At 41.6% G+C, this 19970-nt stretch overlaps 3 protein-coding genes and 2 long non-coding RNA genes across 5 annotated transcripts in view; 1 reads left to right on the forward strand and 4 right to left on the reverse strand.

The window, feature by feature from the left end:
* Positions 1-341: 341 nt before the first annotated feature.
* On the reverse strand, positions 342-1172 carry LOC138207364 (uncharacterized). The gene is made up of 3 exons (XR_011179021.1): positions 953-1172; positions 712-802; positions 342-494 (listed from the first exon to the last, which is right to left on the reverse strand). It is a non-coding gene; the product is annotated as an uncharacterized lncRNA (long non-coding RNA).
* Positions 1173-3037: 1865 nt separating this feature from the next.
* On the reverse strand, positions 3038-3582 carry LOC138207365 (uncharacterized). The gene is made up of 3 exons (XR_011179022.1): positions 3509-3582; positions 3346-3380; positions 3038-3081 (listed from the first exon to the last, which is right to left on the reverse strand). It is a non-coding gene; the product is annotated as an uncharacterized lncRNA (long non-coding RNA).
* A 12-nt stretch (positions 3583-3594) lies between these two features.
* LOC138207274 (uncharacterized) lies at positions 3595-9183 on the reverse strand. Its single transcript, XM_069164391.1, has 11 exons — positions 9175-9183; positions 7153-8080; positions 6186-6717; positions 5982-6097; positions 5862-5887; positions 5703-5743; positions 5533-5583; positions 5311-5443; positions 4399-4558; positions 4036-4159; positions 3595-3912 (listed from the first exon to the last, which is right to left on the reverse strand). Exons 1-11 carry the CDS (start codon positions 9181-9183, stop codon positions 3855-3857), a joined length of 2178 nt encoding a protein of 725 aa, XP_069020492.1. The 3' UTR covers positions 3595-3854.
* Positions 9184-9955: 772 nt separating this feature from the next.
* On the forward strand, positions 9956-14960 carry c8a (complement component 8, alpha polypeptide). Its single transcript, XM_069164668.1, is given in 11 exon segments — positions 9956-10051; positions 10054-10178; positions 10653-10800; positions 10903-11050; positions 11389-11578; positions 11661-11843; positions 12179-12419; positions 12510-12641; positions 12783-12940; positions 13066-13291; positions 14642-14960. Coding segments are annotated over 11 exon segments (1734 nt in total). The 5' UTR covers positions 9956-10020; the 3' UTR covers positions 14794-14960.
* A 166-nt stretch (positions 14961-15126) lies between these two features.
* c8b (complement component 8, beta polypeptide) overlaps positions 15127-19970 on the reverse strand; it is a 56530-nt gene continuing 51686 nt past the window's right edge. Inside the window, exons 17-26 of the mRNA XM_069164392.1 lie at positions 19485-19632; positions 18270-18411; positions 18007-18139; positions 17480-17677; positions 17116-17356; positions 16797-16925; positions 16536-16699; positions 15854-16007; positions 15545-15616; positions 15127-15437 (exon numbers count right to left, since the gene is read on the reverse strand). Coding sequence (XP_069020493.1) covers positions 15283-15437; positions 15545-15616; positions 15854-16007; positions 16536-16699; positions 16797-16925; positions 17116-17356; positions 17480-17677; positions 18007-18139; positions 18270-18411; positions 19485-19632 — 1536 coding nt within the window. The 3' untranslated portion in view covers positions 15127-15282. The remainder of the gene's footprint in view (positions 15438-15544; positions 15617-15853; positions 16008-16535; positions 16700-16796; positions 16926-17115; positions 17357-17479; positions 17678-18006; positions 18140-18269; positions 18412-19484; positions 19633-19970) is intronic.

Raw genomic sequence — 19970 nt, forward strand, 5'->3', positions numbered from 1 at the left:
CACCTCTCGGTGCAAGCAGGATGCTCCAATCCACACTGCAGCAGCAACAAGGGGGATTTCACAAAGCAAAGTCAACCCCCCCCCCCCCCCCCACCACCACCACCACACACACACACACACACACCTCCCCCATCTCTGGAGCTGTGTGCTTTTACAAGCTTAAGAGTTGGACTTTCCACGATTTTTCCAGTCATTGTTTTTTTTTTCACTTTGAATAAGTCAGGGAAGGTAAACAATCTGGTCTCTGTGGAAAAATATCTTTAGGGAAAAAGTCCAAAGCTTACTCAAACTTTCTGCGTCTGATGTACAGAATGACAAATGGACGATGTCCTGAGGGCAAATATTTATTTTAAGTAACATGGAAGCCAAAAAGAAAGAAAAGAAAATCAAAATGCAAAGAACATTATCAACCACAGGTGCGCAGTTTATGTCGTTGCTCTTTGGACAAAGTGCAATGTTTCAATTTGTGTTCCATCTAATCTTTTTACAGTGACCTAAAACAAAAAAAACAAAGAAGTGCAAAACACAATATGTAAATGAACCGATATTCACATGAACGTAAACAAAAGAGAAATCACAATTATTGTACAGTTCTATCAGCATGCACGACGGTTTCTTTTCTCCACAGCAGAGGGCCAAAATAATGTTTTACAACATGCTATCAAACCCCTGCAGTGCCCCCCTCCCCTCCCCCAATTCCCCCACCTCCACCTGCTTCAGCTGATGTGGTAATCAAAAGGTGTCAGCGTATAGCGGAGGAGGAGGAAGGAGTTCCAGCTCTGTGAAGTCCACTTCTTCTTCCCTGTCGTATAAAAAAAAAACCACAGCAGTTCATGAGGAGGATGCCGAAGAAGCTGAAGTAGCGCGCGTGTTTCTTTCTGCTCATTCAAATAAAGATCAAACAGAGCTGAGCTTCACTCTCTGATAAGCAGGAAAACCTGTCAACACTTACGGATACGGAGGCTCTTCAACCGCACGCAAGAAGTCTAGATAAAGACGAGCAGATACAAACGTCACCAAAACTTTGAACTATCGTCTTCTGCCAAACATCCGACATCAGGTTACTTCAGACTGATAAATGTTCAAGTTATTTTCCATTGCAGGCGAGTCTCCAACCAGCGTGGAGACTGTAAAGTGCTCAAAGTGATCTGCGAGTGCCCTTTTAGTTCATCGTTATCAGTGAGAGTGACATAAGTCGTGATAACAGCAGAGGCACAAAAAAGAAAAGATGTAGGTCTGTGAACTTACTTGGCGTTTCAGGACTGTAAACAGGAGAGAACAAAAAGAAATATAAAGAGAGAATATTTCTACATGATTAACAGTGTTGTTGAATATGAAGATAAGTGGGCTAAAATACAACAAGCTTTTGATGTTTGAGGTTATGGGTAAGAAGATATTGTACTTTGTAGGCGTCGCTCCTCCATTATCAGGGACGGCACCAAATTCTTCTTTGCTGTGTTGGAAGAAGATGGCCAGTTTCTGCAGGGCTTCATGTCGGGTCCTGGAGGGTGAAGACAACGTTACTATAGTAGTCCTATTTTTCAATGACCTAAAAGGGGGGCCTTCTGTCAAGCTTATGATGACGAGGGTTTGTGTCCAAAAGCTGCTGATTCAGGTGTAAATTCATTTTTTTATGGTATCTGATTGCATGTTGTGTCTGTCAACCCTCCATGTGCTCCAACAGGCAGACAAAAAGCAAAGGTTGTGATTGAGGGGGTCAAAGTATACCGACGGCAGCTCGTCATCATTTAAGCATTTTTGTGCCAAAAATATTGACCACACTTCAGTTCACTTCAAGTAAACTGAAACGGTTTTGTTGAAATGATATTAAGCTCTGTGATAAATGACTTTAAAAAAAACAAAAAACAAAAAAAACCTTTCTTCTTCTACTCTACTTCTAAAAAACAAATATCATTAATTGTAAATGTGACAGCATAGTTGTGCATAACTGTGTTATTTTAACAGAATATCATTAGTCAGACTTCAGACTTCAAACTTTTTAATATTTTTGGACTATTTACACTGCAGAGGTCTGACTGGTGCCACTAAAATAGGTTAATGCTGACTTCGAGGCATCCGATTTCCAACTTTGAAAAGACTTGAGGCAATTAAATCAATTACACAATCAAACATCATCAAATTATTCGTATGTCTCAATCAAACATGCCAAATATTTGCTGTTTTCAGTATTTCAAATACAGATTTGTTGCTGCTTTTTTGTCATTTTTGACAGTAAACTGAATTCTGACCGTTGGTTGCACAAAGGAATCGAATTGAACACGTCACTATTGGTTATTAAAATTTGAGTTTTTCACAATTTTTTGACATTTTGTCATTCGGACAAGAAGCAATTAGTCGAGAAATTTATCTGCAAACAAACAAAGAAATGGAGACATGGAGGTTTTTGCTTCCTTTGTTTGTTTGGTGTCTCCTCCAAGAGAGGCTGACTAATCATTTATTCAAGTAAAAGCAATTGATTTTTGGTTTGTAATCCAATGCGTTAACGATTGTCTTCTAGGGGTGGGAGGATCAATACAGCATAGTATTGCAGTAATTTGTAAGGACCCTAATTATTGACATGATATAAATCAATTCATTTGTCGGATGTAACATGACGGGTTTTAATGCCAGTGTTGGTCGGCCTGTCTGCTTGACAATACTAATTTGCTGCATTAAAAATAATAGACTGAAAACTATTCTATTCGATAAAATAGACGTTACCGTTGGAGACATAATTTACAGTTGAAAAAAGGTAATAAAACGCAATCTAAAAGGTTTAAAGTTGAAATAATATAATATTGTAACTTGAGTATCGCAATAATAATAATAATAATAATAATAATAATAATAATAATAATAATGTATCATGGGGTCAGACCAGTAGTACAAACAAAGAAATGTACAAGAATGCCCACACAACATATGAACCCACCTATAGAAGAGGTTCATGTACATTTGGGTGGACGAGGGAAATGAGCCAAACTGTCTGCTCTGACACCGGTGTGTTTGAGACTTACTGCGTGTGCAGGTCTTCCAGGTTGGCGTCGCTCAGTGTGTGCTGGGCACCGACATGAACACCCGCTGTCAGAGTGAACATGTGAAGGACGGAGGAAGGTGGACAGGTTCGGGGTTAGGTACGTTAAAAACTGGAGCAAACCGTACGGTAAAAAAAAGTATCACATCAAAAGGCACGTTGCGGTCTGCCACATGTCAACATAAAACACAGGCAGAGCTCGCGTTTCCCTTTAAACTAGATGCTGGAGGGGGTGGGGCGATGGTGGGGGTGGGGATCCCTATTGTTCTCTTATTTTCACTTCAAAAGAACCGGACACAAAATGTACTCACTCATCTCGGCCAATGAGGCGGTCTGCGGAGGAAAGCTACTGTACAGAAAGAAAAAGAAAGAAAGATAATTACACTTCCAGCACGCCGCACGAATTCACATACACGTACTCTTAACGTGGTCAAAAGTCTCGAAGAAATAACAGTGAAGTGAAAGACATCTTACTGGCTTTCACTGGACGGGGAGAGCGTCTCGTCTTCGCAGGCCCACTCCTCACTGTCATCTGTGACTGCGGGAAAACAAATCGTGGTGATGAAGTGCAGCGCGCGCGCTGATGATGGATGTTTGGCAGAGCAGCAGCCAAAACGCTCAGCTTACATGGAATTCCTTCGCAATCATAAAATAACACATGACTGCAGCGCAGATGACAACGAGGTAAGTTATTGAGAGCAGACGTTATGAAGCGATGCTTTGCCGGCTGGTTTCCAACCTCCGTATAAACATTATGTGAACCACTCATCTTCGGGCTTTTTCAGACGATGAGCGATGACGGTGCAATAAAAAGTTGACCTCAGAGTTTAACGCCTCTGTGACACTTACAGCTGCTCAGAACAGGGTGGCTTGAAGATCTGCAAGGAAAAGTACAAATAACTAATCGTGGCGGGTGAAGAGGCTACACAGCTTTTTTTTTTTTTTTTTTTTTTAAACTGAGGAAAGCAAAGAATTTCTTAAACCGGTGAGCTTCCCGGTACCTGCTCCCGATGCTGATGGTGTCTCCCTCCATGTTGCCTCCTCGTCCAGCTGCTTGAGCCTTCTTGCCGAGTTCCAGCATCTCCTTGATATTTAGCTCCACGTTCATGACTGAAATATAACCGTCTGCAACAGCCGGGGCAGAGCAGACAGAGAGCGCTGCAGAGTTAATGACGCCGAGGTGTAAACATTAGAAAGTCCTGTTACGTCCATGTAATGAGATGTTTTTCCAAGTCCATTATTAGACTATAGTAAAATAACAACAAATACATCATTTTGTCTCTCGCATCCTATTTCTACTTAATATTTAAACTCCTCTGCAGGCAGGAATCGCACCGAAATAAGGCATCAACGACTGAACTCACACTTGTGGCTGGGGTCCCAGGCCAACCATTTGCCTTTGGGGCAGTTGGTGGTGCGGATGATGCTGACCGTGTCCCCGCTCTTCACTGGCAGGTCGTTCTTGCGGACTTTACTGGCCACCGTCACCCTGGCGTGGTACATGGGCTCCTCGTTTCCCGTCACCTACAGAGGCAAACCTCGGCAATGAGAGGCGTTGTCTTCAGAACAGCTATGAAGTGCATCGTGCATAAAGCACAAAGGATAGAAATGACGAGGAGCTTGTTGCTTCTTACTGAGCATCATTGACATATTTACAGGATTCACACTGTAAATCAAATGTCAAATTCCCTGACTGTCACTGACTAAAAAGTTGAATTTCCATGACCTTTAATGAACAGAAAAACCTCCTTAGTCCACCTTTGTGCTGATAATGCAAAATCATTACAAATGATTTTATCCCCGGCTTTATTTCTAGTTCACGGGTATACGCAAACAAAAAACCGAGCAAAATATTTCTTCTTAAATGGGGACAAAATAAATGAATTTACTTGAGGTGAATCAGCCAAAAGATTCTCCTCCACAGGGCATGTTTGACTTTGTTAGCAGCAACAAGAAAAAGCATATCTTGACTAAAGGATTGTTGATGAGCGGGAAGGGGATAAAAACCACTTGGAAAACAGGTTAAATAACATTATATAGAAAAATACTTTACGGAAAATATTACACCTAAAGTTTAAAAGGTGCTTGAAACAACATTCAGACTTTTCATGTCTGGAATAGACTTTTTTTAATTATCCCTGATGTTCCATAAATTCAAATGACCAGTAAGTAGCCTGAATTAGTTTCAAAAGGATCAATACTGACCTTCACAAACCTTTCAAGAAGAGACACGCAAAAAAAAGCAGCTCAGTGGGGTTTGAAATAATCAGCCTTACGTTGAACTTCTTCTTCATTTCATTCTCCTTCTTCTCCCTTTCTTTTTGCTCCTTCTTCTCCTTCTCCAGCCGCTGCTTCTCCTTCTTCTTGTGTTCTTTGTGGTCAGCAGCGTTGGGGCTGTGGTGTTCCTTACTGAGAGCAAGTGAATGGCAAAACACAGCGGATGAGGCACACGTGCAGCTTGGTTTTGATCACAACATCAGCGATGATGTCTAACATACCTGTGGACGTGATTATGGGCCGAATGGGCATGTTCCCCTGATACGCTGCCCCTGCAGTTTGATTACCACACAGAGAAAAATCAATGGCTGCCTTCCATCAGGCCAAAATCAATGTCAGTGATTGAACAGGGCTGCTGCAGATTTGAAAAAAGCAAAAACAAAACACATACCACGGATTTCGATGCCATTTGTTAACAGACGGCTCCTCCTTCTTGAAATAAGCACATGAACACAGATGATTATTAAAGCACATTATCTATTCATTGCGCAGAATGACTCTACTATTACTCACTGAGATGTAAACACAATTAGATTTAAAAAGGAGTTACCATACGGTGGTTGTCAGCATATGGCTCTGTAAGAAATCGTAAACAAGGAACTTAAATAGAGAGAATAAACATCTGCAAGGGCTCTTACTTTAAAATAAAATGTGTGTTAAATAAACGCACTCTTCAGGCTGCCTTTTCGTTTACTTGGGTTTTGGTCCGAGATGAATTTGTTGATGTTCTCAACATCCTCGTAAATATTATCATACGTTTCATAGTAATTGTCTTGTTGATATACACTGAAGGGAGAAAAGCATTCAAATGATATAAAAGTACATTGTTGCGTAAAATAATTAACAAACTGATTTGAGTTAATACAAAACTCACTCTGGATGTGTTTGACCGCCATCATTGGATGTTGCGTGGTTACTGAGCTCTGGTTGCCCTGGGACACGCCGACTCTCAGCAGGCCCCAGATGCCTCTCGTCACAGCGAGAGTCGGGGAAAGAATCTGCGGCCGCCTCTTCGCCCTGCGACCACTGCTCCTGAACACACGGATCTGGGATCTCTGACAGGTTTATTGGTTCAGGGAAGCTGGCTGGATTGAGGGGTATTATGTTTGAACTGCCGAGGTTCGCGTCTCGGATGATCGAGCTCCCGCTGGCCTCCGCAGGATCAGACGCTGACAAGTCAGATTGCGGACCCTCACCGTCGGCAACCTCAAAGTCGGCTGGTGTGTGAAAGAAGTGGAAGGCCTTCAGTTCTGGCGCAGTGATATCAACACCTTCACCCTCTGCTGCTTCCATCTCTGAATTCTCAAAGTCTGGAAACTCTGGGGCATCCAGTTCAGGGTGGGAGAAGGACGGGGGCTCAGACCGTGGCTCTTCACTTAGTGCTTGGCTCAGAGCTGGTGACACCTCTATAAAAAGAAAGCAAAGACAGCATTTGAACAGGTGTTTAGTCTTACCACAAAAAAGAATAACGCAAACTGCAGTGAGGCTAATGCAAAGCAACTGTGGCCACAAAAAGGAAGTTAAAAAAAAAATTAAGAATAATACAAAGCAAGCTGACCTACCGCTGACTCTGTGTACATGGTACCGGCGGAGGTCTACTGATGGAGGTCGGGGGGGTTTTGCTGGCAGCGGCCTCAGTGTCCTCAGGTCAGGTAGAGGCCTTTTTAGTCGAACACATGGAGCACGAGGTTCAAAAGTCTTGTTTTTATCTCTGCCGAATTGCAACTCCAGTGCCGGCTCTTCGGGGGTGGGGGGGAAATAAAGTGCAAATGCATGAACAATCCTTATCTAAATACTGGTGAATATTTCAAATCAACACAATCGATCTGAATAGAACTTACTGCGTACAGATGTAGTAGCTTTGAAGAAAGGCCGGGCTGAAATATAAGCCAGGTGTGGAAGACGCACAGGTGGGGGGACAGGCAGATCAGGCGAGACACCGTCAGTGTTCTTTGGTGGCGATGGGAACGCCTTGTCTCTGGAGGCGTAGTCAGGGGAAAGCAAATTCTTGGCTTTCGTGGCGATCAACATCTGTTGGCGTGAGAACTTCTTCTTGGCCCTCTCCAAAGTGCTCATAATCCTATTATCAGAGTCAACATTAGTCTCAGGAGGAGGAGGGGTGACTGGGTTATCCGGGCTGGAGAGGGGGCACTCAGCGGTCGATTGGTCGCTTTGGAGCGAAACCCCGTTTTCTGTGGAGGGCAACTCACCGGGAGCGCTGCAAGGTCTGGTGGTCAAATCAGCGTACGTGGGCTCCACCCCATTCTCTGAACTGACTTTTGATGCTTTGGCTGACTTGAAAGGAAGCAGCAAACCTTTCTTCTTGATTTTAGTTTGCAGGAAGCCGTCTTTCCCTGGCTCTGGTTCCACTTTGTGCTCTGTTTTGGCTCGCGTTTCTGTCTGCTGATCTCTTATAGGCAGGACAGGAAGCACCAGAGGCAAGTATCGGTCTTTGAGGGAATACCTTATTGTGCCGTTTCGATTAGTAGGCTGGGATGGCGGCGAGGTCTGCTGAGGTTGTGGTGGAAAGGAAATCGGTCGCTTTTCTCCAGACGTCCTCAGCCCATCTCTGAAGAAAACACGGGGAACCACTGGTGTCTTGTTTTCCACAGCAATATTAACATTGCTGACCACAGAGCTGCAGTGACTTCCAGGAGGTGGCAGTTGTCTGGGTTTTTCAGCAACAGCTGGCCGACCGGTTCTAGATTTAGTCAGGAAGGCTTCCTCTTGGAATTTGGCCCTTAGTGCTTTGAAGTTTATTGGTCCATCCTGATAAAAAGAATAATTAATCATTAGAGTAATAGAAATAGCCATTACTTACACTGATGATTTACTTAAGATGGTTAGTTTGGGGAGCCAAAACCCACAACTGACATGACATAATTTAAATATTGGTTTACCAAAATAACCAAAAAACATTTTCTTCACTCTTTGTTGGTGGAATCTCTGGATATGCAGATGATTTTCATTTCAGAAGTGAAAATGTTGAAATAATATCCAAGATCTGTGCCTCTCTACCAATACAACGGAGGTAGATGCAATGTCTGTTTCTCAGCCACTGAAATGCAAATAAGGGGTGCAGAAAAGGATTGTTTTCATTACCAATCAACCTGTTGATTATTTTCTCGATTAATTGCTTCACTGTTTGGATTTTAAAATATTAGAAAATGTGACAATGCTTGGAAATGTGGACCAGTGTTTCCCAAAGCCCAAGGTGCAGCCTAAAATGCTTTAATGTTGTGCCAATTGACAGTTCACAAACAAAAGATACTCACTTTATTACCAAAGAGGATGAAAGGAACTAGAAAATATTCACTTTTAAGAATCTGGAATCAGATAATGTTAGCAATTTTTAATTAATAAAAAAAAAAAAACGACTCAAAACAATCAACTATGAAAATAGATGAGTTTCTGTTTAGTGTATAAAATAAATCAGATAGCATCAACTTGGGAATTGTAATGTAGGGTTGTTTTTTTCCACAATTTTCTGATATTTCATAAACCAAAAAAAAAAAATCCCCAGTTAATCAAGAACTGTTAATCGTTCATCTACAAAAACACCAATGAACTGCTGAAAGATAACAGGAGGAATGTTTCTCAAAAGTTGAGCGGATAACGCCACAAAAAAAACTAAATTTACATCATTGGCCTGCGGTGGTAGCACAAATCTCAGATATCTGAACACCTGGGCAGATATAACGATTACTATTGAAAACTATTTTTAATTGTCAACTGCCTATCAAATGCAATAATTAAGCCACACACACACACAAAAAGCACCGTGTTAAATGAGGCTAAATGTAGCTTTCATTCAACAGTACTTAAACTAATTAAAATTGCTCCGAAACCTCTTTTAACGTTACCTCCTCCATTGTAGCTCGTTTTGCTCAGGATTGCGCATTTATCAAGTGGCCTCAACTTTAATGACACGACGCTGTCGACTACTTTGATGGCGTATCTATGATAAATGCAGCGAACTGTGTTGTTTATGTTAATCAGCTGACGATGCTGACACAAACAATTTGAGAGCGCCGCCGCGTTACCTACGTGCGCGTTACCTACGTGCGCGTTCGTGTGTGTTCGAATCAGAAGCGTCGAAAGCCCCCAGGTATGTGGAAAAAAGGTACAAAAATAATTATAATACCCATTAACACAACTATTACCGTTCCAGGCTATGATAATAAACTAAAACGGTACACGATAATAAACTTTTTTTTTTTAATAAATGCAAATACTGGAAAAAGTCTAATTTGTATTTATTTAGCTGTTTGACGTACTTTGTCACAGTAAAGTGTTTGTTTATGTGACGACAGCATGTTCCGGTTGTTTTGGAATGTTTGATTATGAGAAATGGGGGTTATAGATCATTTAAAAAAAAACTTTCCAAACTGTTGGAAGAGCCTGTGTTTACTCTTAATCAATCATTTACTGTGGTTGGTCGAGACTGCAGTGGTAGTCCCATCAGATCCCCTCAGGATCACAACAGCTGTTCTTTGATGTGGAATTTGAGTCTGGGACTAGATTAAAAAAAATTAATATGGGGATATTTATTCATTTAGTCCTGGGTATATGCACACTGCTTCTGTTTATCAACTGTAGCACAATTGTGAATGCATCCAGGAGGCCATGGACAACAGCTGATAACAGGTGCTGTATTCCTCACTTTACAATTCACTTGATAGTATGTTGGATGTGATATCCCATGCACCATGGGCATCAGAGGTGGAAGTGAGATGATAATAATGTTTTGTGGGTCAGTGGTGCTGCGATTAGGAGGGCCAGAGCTGTGAACAGACCGACACCCATCAACTGTCAGCTGGGGAGCTGGTCATCTTGGACTCCATGTAACTCCTGCACAGACAAAAAGGTGTTTCTTTTTACTGAATTCCATAAATCAGTCTTTTAAAGATGTCGAATGAAGATTACGATCACAGCTAGTGTTGCGGGTGGCTTGTGCAATGCGCGGCAATAATAAACTACGACTCTCTCCAAATCACCAGAGGTTTAAACTGGTACGTTTTTTTTGCAAAGTAGCTCAGATTGATACAATATGGATGAGCTATTGAACATTTCCAATAGGTTCAAAGTGGATCATCAAATTAGCGCTCAAGGAGAGTCAATACAGTGGGCCTTGGTTGTACTATGGTCCTGGGTGTTCCTGGAGGATCAGGATCTTTGGAAGCTCTTAAAGTTACACAGCGACTTATGATATTAGAAAATATCATTCACTGAATTTATAAGATTTTAATTCCATTGATATGTGGCCCATTTACATTGCAACAATTGGTATAAGTGGATGGACGTACTCAGTGATTTTACCTAATTTTAAACTCTGTCTTAGTTCCGTTTCCGACACCTGGACAGACCCTCACAGTTCGGTGGGACGCAGTGTATTGAGTTACTGCGGGAGAGGCTGGCATGTCCAACATCAACCACACAGTGTCTGGTGCCAGATTACTGCGGTGAGAGCTTCACCTGCAAGGAAACAGGTAAATCCCACCAACAACCACTCAGACATCACATTCTCTAAAACGCTCCACGACATGCAGTTCATGTGTGTGTGAGGGTCCATTTTCTACGTGTCTTTCCAGGACGCTGCATCAGCCAGTCCCTCCGCTGTAATGGAGAATCAGACTGTGATGACTTTTCTGATGAAGACGGATGTGAACATTTGAACCTGAGAGACGATAAGTGCTCCATCCTCATGCCAATCCCTGGTGCTGAACGTGGAACTCAGGGGTAAATATAAACACATCTTACATGCTGTAGGATATATCACCTTCAAAGGCGATTCGCACATAAACTACAACCATGACAAGGCATCGACAAAAGATACACACTAGAGTTGAACTCCTCAGCTACAGTATGATGCTTTTTATAAAGGGATACATAAATGACATCACTCAAATTGTAGAAAATGGTCAATCCATTCAAAAAAATCTGTAAAATCTTTTTTCCAGTTAATGGTTTTGAATAATTGGAAAAGTAGGTCCTGAAGTACCTTTGACATAGAGAATAGAGTTTTTTTTATTTTGACTTACAAGTTACTGACTTTGAATCAATCCTCTTTCTTGTAGCTACAACATCCTGAAGGGAGACTTTGCGGATCATGTACTTGACCCAAAGTACTTCGGGGGACAGTGTGAATACGTCTACAACGGTGAATGGAGGAAATTCACTTACGACGCATTCTGTGAGAACCTGCACTACAACGAAGATGAGAAAAACTACCGGAAACCTTACAACTACCACGCCTACCGTTTTGTGGTACTGCAGTGCTGTGATTTATTGCTTTGTGAAACTATTTTTGTTCTTTTGATTGGTGGTTTGAACATAAAGTTTGTTGCAGGCTCAAGCGACATCAGAGGGGTCTCATGAGTATTTTAACGACATGGTGAGCCTGCTGAAAGCAAGGAAAACTATGTCGTCCTTCAACGCCGGGGTCACAGTCGGGGTCTATTATGTGGAGGCTGGACTGAGTGGCAGCCAGGAATCGGAGTTTCTCAAGAACATAACGCAATACAGAAGTCAGGTATAATCTGTTGATTGAGAGTTCAACATGTTTTACATGATAGCAAGTGCAATTCATTTTGTAATTACCTTTCAATGTATCATTATTAACTGTAGACGGCTCTTTAATGTTAGAGGTATCACTCTTCTCATTTAACTCTCAGCAAGACAGTAAATACATGCATGACCCAAAATTAGTGGATGTAGCCACAAAAAAAAAAGATATAATTTGGGGTATATATGCTGTAAATTAACATTTTATTGCCTTTTCTTAAATTAAAATTTAACTTTTTTCATTAATATTAATACTGTTTCTTCTTTTAAAAAAGTATAACATCGCCCTCTTTTTGTTCCCAGGACCTGGGGTTCATTAGGCTTTGGTCCAAAGTGCAAACAGCCCACTTCAAGATGAGAACTAATAAGCTGATGCTTCATGAAGACTTCTACCTTTCACTCATGGAGCTGCCAGAGCAATATGACTTTGGCATGTATTCCCACTTCTTCAACACATTCGGCACCCACTACATCACTGAGGGAACCATGGGGGGAACCCTGGAATACGTTGCGGTCATCAACAAAACATCGATGGCAAAATCAAGTACTGTGGGCTCTCCAGTTTGTTCATCAATATCATTTAATAAGAGATGCGATGTAAAGTAACTGTTGTTTTATTCCCTAACATCTAAAGATATTGAGGGTGAACAAGCTGGTAGATGCATCGGTGCCTCTCTGGGTCTAAGCTATCCATTAGGCAGCTCTTCAGAAATAGATCTTAAGCTGAAAGCGAATGGATGCAATAAAGAGGGGGGATTAACTCGAGGTAAGAAATCCAAATTCTGTTGGAAGCTGACACTACTTTAGGTCCCCATAATAACCGAGTAGCTTAAATTTGAGTTGATTGGCTTTATTTGTAACTAAACAAAACCCTTTTTTTGTTTTTGTTTTTGTTTTTGATATGTAGATAAAATCTCAGCTTCAGCTATGATTGAGGACATTGTCACTCTCGTAAAAGGAGGAATCACAGACAGCAGCATGGGCCTGTTGGCCATCAGGAACCCTGACACCTACAGGAACTGGGGTGCGTCTCTCAAATACAACCCAACACTCATCGAGTATGAGGTAACTGGGTGCAAGTAAAGAAAACAGTGATTTTGTAGGATTTGACATAGAAGGTCAAAGTGATCTTATACAGAACGAAAACAGAATAAAATTCTCGTTCTCCTCTGTCCTCCCTTTGAACCCAGAGCATGCCGATTTATGAGCTTGTGCGCCTCAGCACGGCCGCTGACCACGTAGGAGGGAGAGTGGCCAACATGGAGAGGGCCTTGGATGAGTATCTGCAGCAGTTTGACTCCTGTCGCTGCGCCCCCTGCAGGCACAGCGGGATCCCCGTCCTCTCCGGCACCTCCTGCAAATGCATCTGCAAATCAGCCTACCGGGGAGAGTCCTGTGAGGAGACACTCAGGAGAGGTGAGACTGTTGTCATAGGTAGTAGCTTCGGAGGTAGGTTCAAATACTTAAAATTACAAAAACAGAAACAGATCAGAAATAACTTTAAACTCAACTATATCAAATAAGGCATTAGGTAACAGTTGCCTTTTTCTACATCCAGTAGATACAGAGGAACATTAACAATAATTCACAGTCCAGTTTGTGTCCATCAAGTCAAGTATTCACTCTGCTTTTGGCTCTGTTTTGGTCTCCACTAGTCTCTCAAATACAACTTTGTTCATTAGCTAGTGATCAACTTTGTTTGGTGATGGCAGGTAGTACACAGTGGATTTCTACTGCAGCCAAAAACAACATGAGAGCATGAACCCAGCGTGGTGACAATTCATCATATGAGCAGAGTCATTCCTATGTAACCTGAGTCTCATGTTCTCAAGTTCCCATGTTTCCAGGGTCTATTGCGGCTTCAGGTCAAGGTTTAACTGGGGAACATAGGAGCTTGGGAGCTTAGGGTCCTGGAACATTACTCTATGATCAATTCCTTTCACAATCATTGTAGGCATTAATACCACAAAGGGTAAAATTGCTATTAAAAAGTCTAGCAGTCATAAGTTTTTATGAGAACACATCAGTACTAAAGACTAACATGATCATGCCAATATTCAGCAGGTAATGTTTGCCATTAAAACCATCAAAGTTTAGCTTGTAAGCACACTAAAATTAAAGTTCACACAAAGTACAGTTGAGGCTGATGGGACAGTCATTAGTTTAGCTTGTATTGGACAAATCTAAATTTTGAGCTGATGATGGTGCTACGTGAAAAATTAAGACAAGTCCCAAGAATTTATCCTTCAAGGACCTTGAATACCTGTGAAGCCAATGCCACAACAATCCATCCAATAGTTTTTACTTTAAAATCTGAAGTGCATGAAGGAGCAATAGGAAAAGTCATAATCATTGGGGTGAATCCCCAGAGGATTTAACAGCAATCCATTAAAGAGTTTCAGTCTGGACCAAAGTGGTAACAGACTTACTGATATTGGCATTGCTTGAGCTGCTGAAAAATAACATGTATTATTTTTCAAGTTCTGAGGTGCAGAAATTCTCATTAAAGAAACTAGTCCCTGTTACCGACTGTCACCTGTATGATGAGTCCAAATGCTGGAGTTGTTGTAACTTGACTAAGACCACGTTCTGTTGAGGGTAGCTGTCTGTCGGCTAAATGTTGAGCAGTAAAAGTACAAAATGATACTTCAGGCGTTTCCTGTTTCGCTCACAGGATGTGATGACAGCGTGTAGACATATCCTCTGAGCAAATCCATACCCCTTTGGTTAAAAGCAGCTTGTAACCAATTTAATTTTGCTCGACAGATACCAAAACAGATGGGTCATGGTCCTGCTGGGGGGGCTGGTCATCCTGCACATCAGGGAGGAAGGCTCGGACAAGAGTCTGTAATAATCCTCCGCCTGATGGGGGCGGAGCCACCTGCCTGGGCTCCTCCTCTCAGACTCGACACTGTTAGAGCGAGGCCTCTCTGATTAATGATTAAAACTGATGTTTGGTGTTAAGAGAGCACAAAAAGTCTAATTTTAATATCTTTTGTAAACATTACAGCCCTAAAAATTCAATCTGTTTTTGTCAGGTCAAACTGTAAATCAAAAGTAAGAATAAATGTCTTGTGCAGATTTTTTTGAATGTTCTTGTATTCTTTTCAGGAGTGTCATTTATACTGCGTGTGTGTGTGACATTTTATAAACTGCCTCCAAAGTGAAGGTTAAGTCTGGGTAACAGACGCTGAATGTAGGTCAGTGCCGACGGCAGATCGTGTTAAATGCTCCACAGAAGAGGAAAGATATTAAGATATAACACACATGGTTTATTATTCTTGATAAAACACTCGCTGAATATGTTCCATTTAGGTTTTCATTCAAATATGAATCGTGCCGGGGTCAAAGGAAGTATTTTATAAATCTTTATCAAGTCTTTGACATGAGTTTTTTTAAATTTTTTATTAAAAGCAGTCAGTGGCTTCATGCTGCAGTCCTCTACATGTCAGGCCTCCATTGCCGGGCGCCGGGTTGTTACACTGTCGACTCCTCGCCCTTTTTCCTCCGCTGCAGGACGACCACGCTCCCCAGCAGCTCCAGTTCCCATCAATGGCCACTTCTGCCAGAATACAGAGTCATACAGCACCAGATCTCATGTCAGTGTCTCAGTAGGATCAGAAGTAAAATAAATGTTACACTGTCAAGCATTTTTGTTTCATAGTTAACCTTTTCTCCTCTGTGTGATCTCACAGCCCCGCCCAGTGTAGCCCAGAGGACACACACAGTCACACCGTGTGCCTGTTGAGGAAGACGTGAGGAAGATGTTTCATTACAGTTATTGTAGTCATCATCAGAAATCACATTTAGGCTTTTTAACTCCTCTTTGAAACCAAAACTTCAAAAACACCAGAGAAACGTGAGGTGACATTACCATTAACGGAGTGATATCAACAACATTTAATTAAAACTACAGCTAAAGAAAGAAAGTAAGAGTAATGGATGGGGGATGAGAAGCAGTAATATCCTCAAAGTTACCCTTCAAAACAGCCACTCCATTGTTGTGACAGAGAGCACAGCGACATGAGCTGGCCTCCGCCAGGTACTCGGACAGGGCTCGCTTCAGGTTTCTTTTCAGGGTGGCATCATGAGAGAAGTCCCTGGAGGTCACCAGCTCATACAGCGGGCGCGTCTAAAGCGACACGACATAAAACCCGGACCTTTTACTGTGCAAATTGAATTATCCTGAAACCAGCTTTTAAAAATATATAAATATATATATAGAGAGAGAGACAGAGTGAGAGAGAGAGAGCGAAAGAGAGCCAACTGGAAAACCCCACAAGTGCTGAAACCTGATTGTGTTGCAGCGAGGCAGCTTATTTGTCTTTGGCACATTTGCTATTTGGCATCATTTACTGTTTGTTTTCCAATTCGCCATTGATCAGCTCAGTTGTATTTTGCCTCTGTGTTATAGTGCCAAAGATGGCCGTGCATCAATTAATCAGGTCAGCGTCCTCGTGGACAGTTTAATTGTGGCTTCAAATCAAGATGGAGAAATTAAAAAAAGAGAAACAAAAAGAGGGATTAATTGTGTTGACATGACAAGAGATCATGGGGGAAAATAAACACGGTGTGTGCAATGGATAAGAGCAATATGAGTAGGAATACAGCAGGAGAGAACATGAGAAAAAGGACATGGGATTTAGGAGGAAAAACTCACTGTTTTGCGAATGAAGTCGGGGTTGAAACGCACGCCCTCGCCCCACAGCCTCATCAGCTGTGGGGTGGGAAGCTTCTTCGCCACCAAAGCTGTAATGGATTCACTGCTTCCACCTCGCACGACAGCAAAAAAGTCCTCCACCATGCTGCCGTTCGCTGTGTCCTCTGGAGAACGACAGGATGACTCCACAGTTTATTTCGGTTCGTTCATCAGAGGTAAAACAGACTGAAAGACATTCAATGATCAAACAGCGACCCTCACCTCCCATCTCATTCAGCAGGCCGCTACAGGAGCCACCTTGAAGCCCCAACGACACGTAAACTCCATATATGTTGGCCCCCACCTTGAGGCCTGCCTGCAAACAGGACTTGTAGTCCTCTAAGGAATAATCTACAAAAAAGAAATTCAGAGTGTTATCATTGATATAAATAATATTTCACTGCACGAGGCTATCGAGCTGTCTCAAGATTTGATTTCTGAGTTTCTGATCAAAGTAATTACCTACACTTTCTTGCCATGTCCGGCAAATAAAGAAACTTTGATTGAACATCCTCAACTCAAATTTGGTAATCAGTCCTACCTGTCCTTTCGAGCGTCTCCTTGTTCAAGATGATGGTGTATTCGTAGTTTCCTCCGAGGGCAGCCTCAGTGATGTAGTGCGTACCGTAGTCTCTGTAGATCTGTCTGTACTCCCCATAAACATACGCCTGAGGCAGAGAGCGCAGGCGCTGCAGAAACTCAGGGTGAAGCATCAGATCATCCGGCTTCAGCATGTACTGGGCCAACTCCAGCTCTGCTTTGGCCCTCACGAAGCTGTTTTTCTGTGGATCGGAGAGGGCAGGTGAGTGTTACTTCTCTCGTCTGATATTTTAGATTATTTTGAGGAAGTTGCTGTATTTGGCTTAGTGGGTTTTAAATCTGAAAAGAAAAAAACGACATCTCACCTTGCCTGAGGCACGACGAATCTTCCGAACAGACTTGGTGTATTCGGCATTGTTGAAATTAAAGCCAAACTCAGCTACGCCTGGAATGGCAAAACCAATAGAAATAATGGTTTGGGTCTTGCGTTCCCTCATGGTGCTGTCCATGTAGTCTGAGTACGACTCGAAGGACTGCAGGGTGAAATCATACGAGCCTCTTGTCTGTGGACAACGGAAACTTATTCATTAAATGGAGAGAACTTTTTGAACACACAGATGGTGCAATAACAATGTAATTTATTGTAAACTATTAAAAGTTAAAGTTAATTAAAAAAAAATCTATGTAAGGAACTGGTTAGTAGTAATGATGCAGTAATAAACCATTAATAAATGCATAACAAGTTGTTAATTTGTGAATGTTGGTCCATTTGCCTTTACTTGTTGACAGTTCATAACAAGTTTATGAAGCATTAGTAAGTAATTTATTAACCATGAATAAAGTCGTTAGGTATGATTTAGAAGGTGTGTGTTTAAAGTGTGGTTGTTTCTACCTGTAGCGTGTACTGTTGTAAGTTGTACGGCTTCCTGAATCTGACGTCCTGGATGTACTGCGGCAGACAGTTGCCTGCGTAGTATCTGTTATCGAGCACCACTCCTTCCAGGTTACTGTTCAAGATGTTTATTCTGAAAGAGCAGAAACAGAAACAGAAATAAAGGTGAGCTGATTGGTCCGAGAAGAGCAACATGTTTACATATCGAAGTCCTTCAAAAAAAAAAATATATATATAAATAAAAAATAAAATCTGGGACTCACCCTTTGGCAAGGTTTTCAATTCCCCAGTACTCCTCAGCCTCCCCCTTGCAGGATTTGGGAACCTTCTTACAGCCAGCTTCATCTGACATGTCGCCGCAGTCATCCTCCCCACTACACTGCAGAGTCCTGTGAATACAGCGACCTGAAGGAGAGGAGGGAAGAGAAACACATGGGTTAGTCACAGGTGATGTCAAAAACAACATGTAGAGCCCGACCGATATGTTGGCCGGATGATTTTCTTACCTGATATTATCCTACCACAGATGTATCAGTAATGGCTTACATAATAACCAATTTTTTTTTTTTTTTTTTTTTTTTTTTTTTTACAGAATGCCGTGCAGTAAAAAAAAAAATACTTGGGGCACATTAGGAAATTGTTATCTTTGTGTGTGTGTTTTGTTTTTTTACTTTTTTTTTTCATAATAATGATTAAATTGTTGGTGTCAGTGTGGAAAATAAACTGTAAAGTATCCTTTACATTACATACTGTACCTTTCTCACTAGTGTCAAACGTGTTTGATAACCACATTTCAGGGATGTCACATATACCGTACGTACAGTAGAAACAATATTGTTTCGATTGGTATCGGCCTTAAAAAAAAAAAAATCCAGTTTTCCAGGAAACAGTTAGTTGGGCTCCGTCCACAGTTCAAAACTCCAGAAAGCCACTTCACTTATAAACACATATAACTTCACTTATTAAAATTTAAAAAGAATAGTAAAGCATAAAGTCATAACTTATGTTTCCATTTTTAAACTATATTATCTTATACTGTTTAAAAAAAATTGGAGAACATTTTTATTTTAAGTTTAAGTTGTGGTTTTATGGTGGTATTCTGTGCTGGACTACCTCTTGTCAGGACACAGTGATCTTTCGGGATGATGGTAAATAATTTTGTACTTTGGACAAAACCAGGTCAGCTGTTTCCCGGCATTGCGTGCCGTTATTACAAAACTAAGCAATCAGTTGTTGGCTGAAGTTTCTTATTTTAGCATATGAGAGTGTAGATTTTCTCTGCTAACTTCTCCAGCCAATAAATGTTTCTCATTTGCTATTTTACATTTCATAAAATGCTAAAACATTGCTTTTAGGACATCATACTAAATTGAAATGTTTTCTAATCTGAAATGTTGTCCCATTGAACACACAATAGTCTCACAGCTGTGTGGTTGTAAAATTGGGAGTAAAGGTATTTACATGGTTGTGGGAGATACCTGTCTGGGTGCAGAGGAACCCCTCACACAGAGGAACATTGTCACAGCTGTAGCGGGCTGAAACCTCACAGGCCTCCTCCACCCTGCCATGGAAATTGCATGGCTCCCCTCCAAACTGGGACGGCCGGTCCAGTTTAGCATAGCGATACTGGATGGATGAGGGAGACATACACATGAAGGGCCACAGACACAGAGGGAGGTTTCTCACTGCCCAGTAAAGGTGGCCTCGGAAACCGCTCCAGGGAGCTATTACAGCTGAAATCACATTATTGGTCTGTTTTCACTTTGTCATGTCAAGGTTATTAAAGCCCTCCTTGTAAAGTGGATGAGATGGAGCCCTGGAGTACATCAGCAGAGACCTTTGTCAGCAGTGGAGCTCTCTACCTCACAGATAAACACTCACAAGTGGCAATATGTCGAATGCCCTAAAATTATCTCTCAATCTGAGTGCAACAGGAATGATTATTATATAAGACTCTAACTGTT

The sequence above is a fragment of the Embiotoca jacksoni genome, unplaced genomic scaffold (genome assembly GCF_022577435.1).
Source record: "Embiotoca jacksoni isolate LCO1_2020_lvr unplaced genomic scaffold, fEmbJac1.0.p SCAF_31, whole genome shotgun sequence".
Taxonomy (NCBI): Eukaryota; Metazoa; Chordata; class Actinopteri; family Embiotocidae; genus Embiotoca; species Embiotoca jacksoni.

Bases quoted from the DNA above. Each gene is read 5' to 3' on its own strand.
- LOC138207274 (XM_069164391.1), bottom strand. The intron at 6,098-6,185 runs GTGAGTTTTGTA...TTCTCCCTTCAG, and splicing joins GGCGGTCAAACACATCCAGA to TGTATATCAACAAGACAATT. The intron at 4,559-5,310 runs GTAAGGCTGATT...TTGCCTCTGTAG, and splicing joins AAATGAAGAAGAAGTTCAAC to GTGACGGGAAACGAGGAGCC.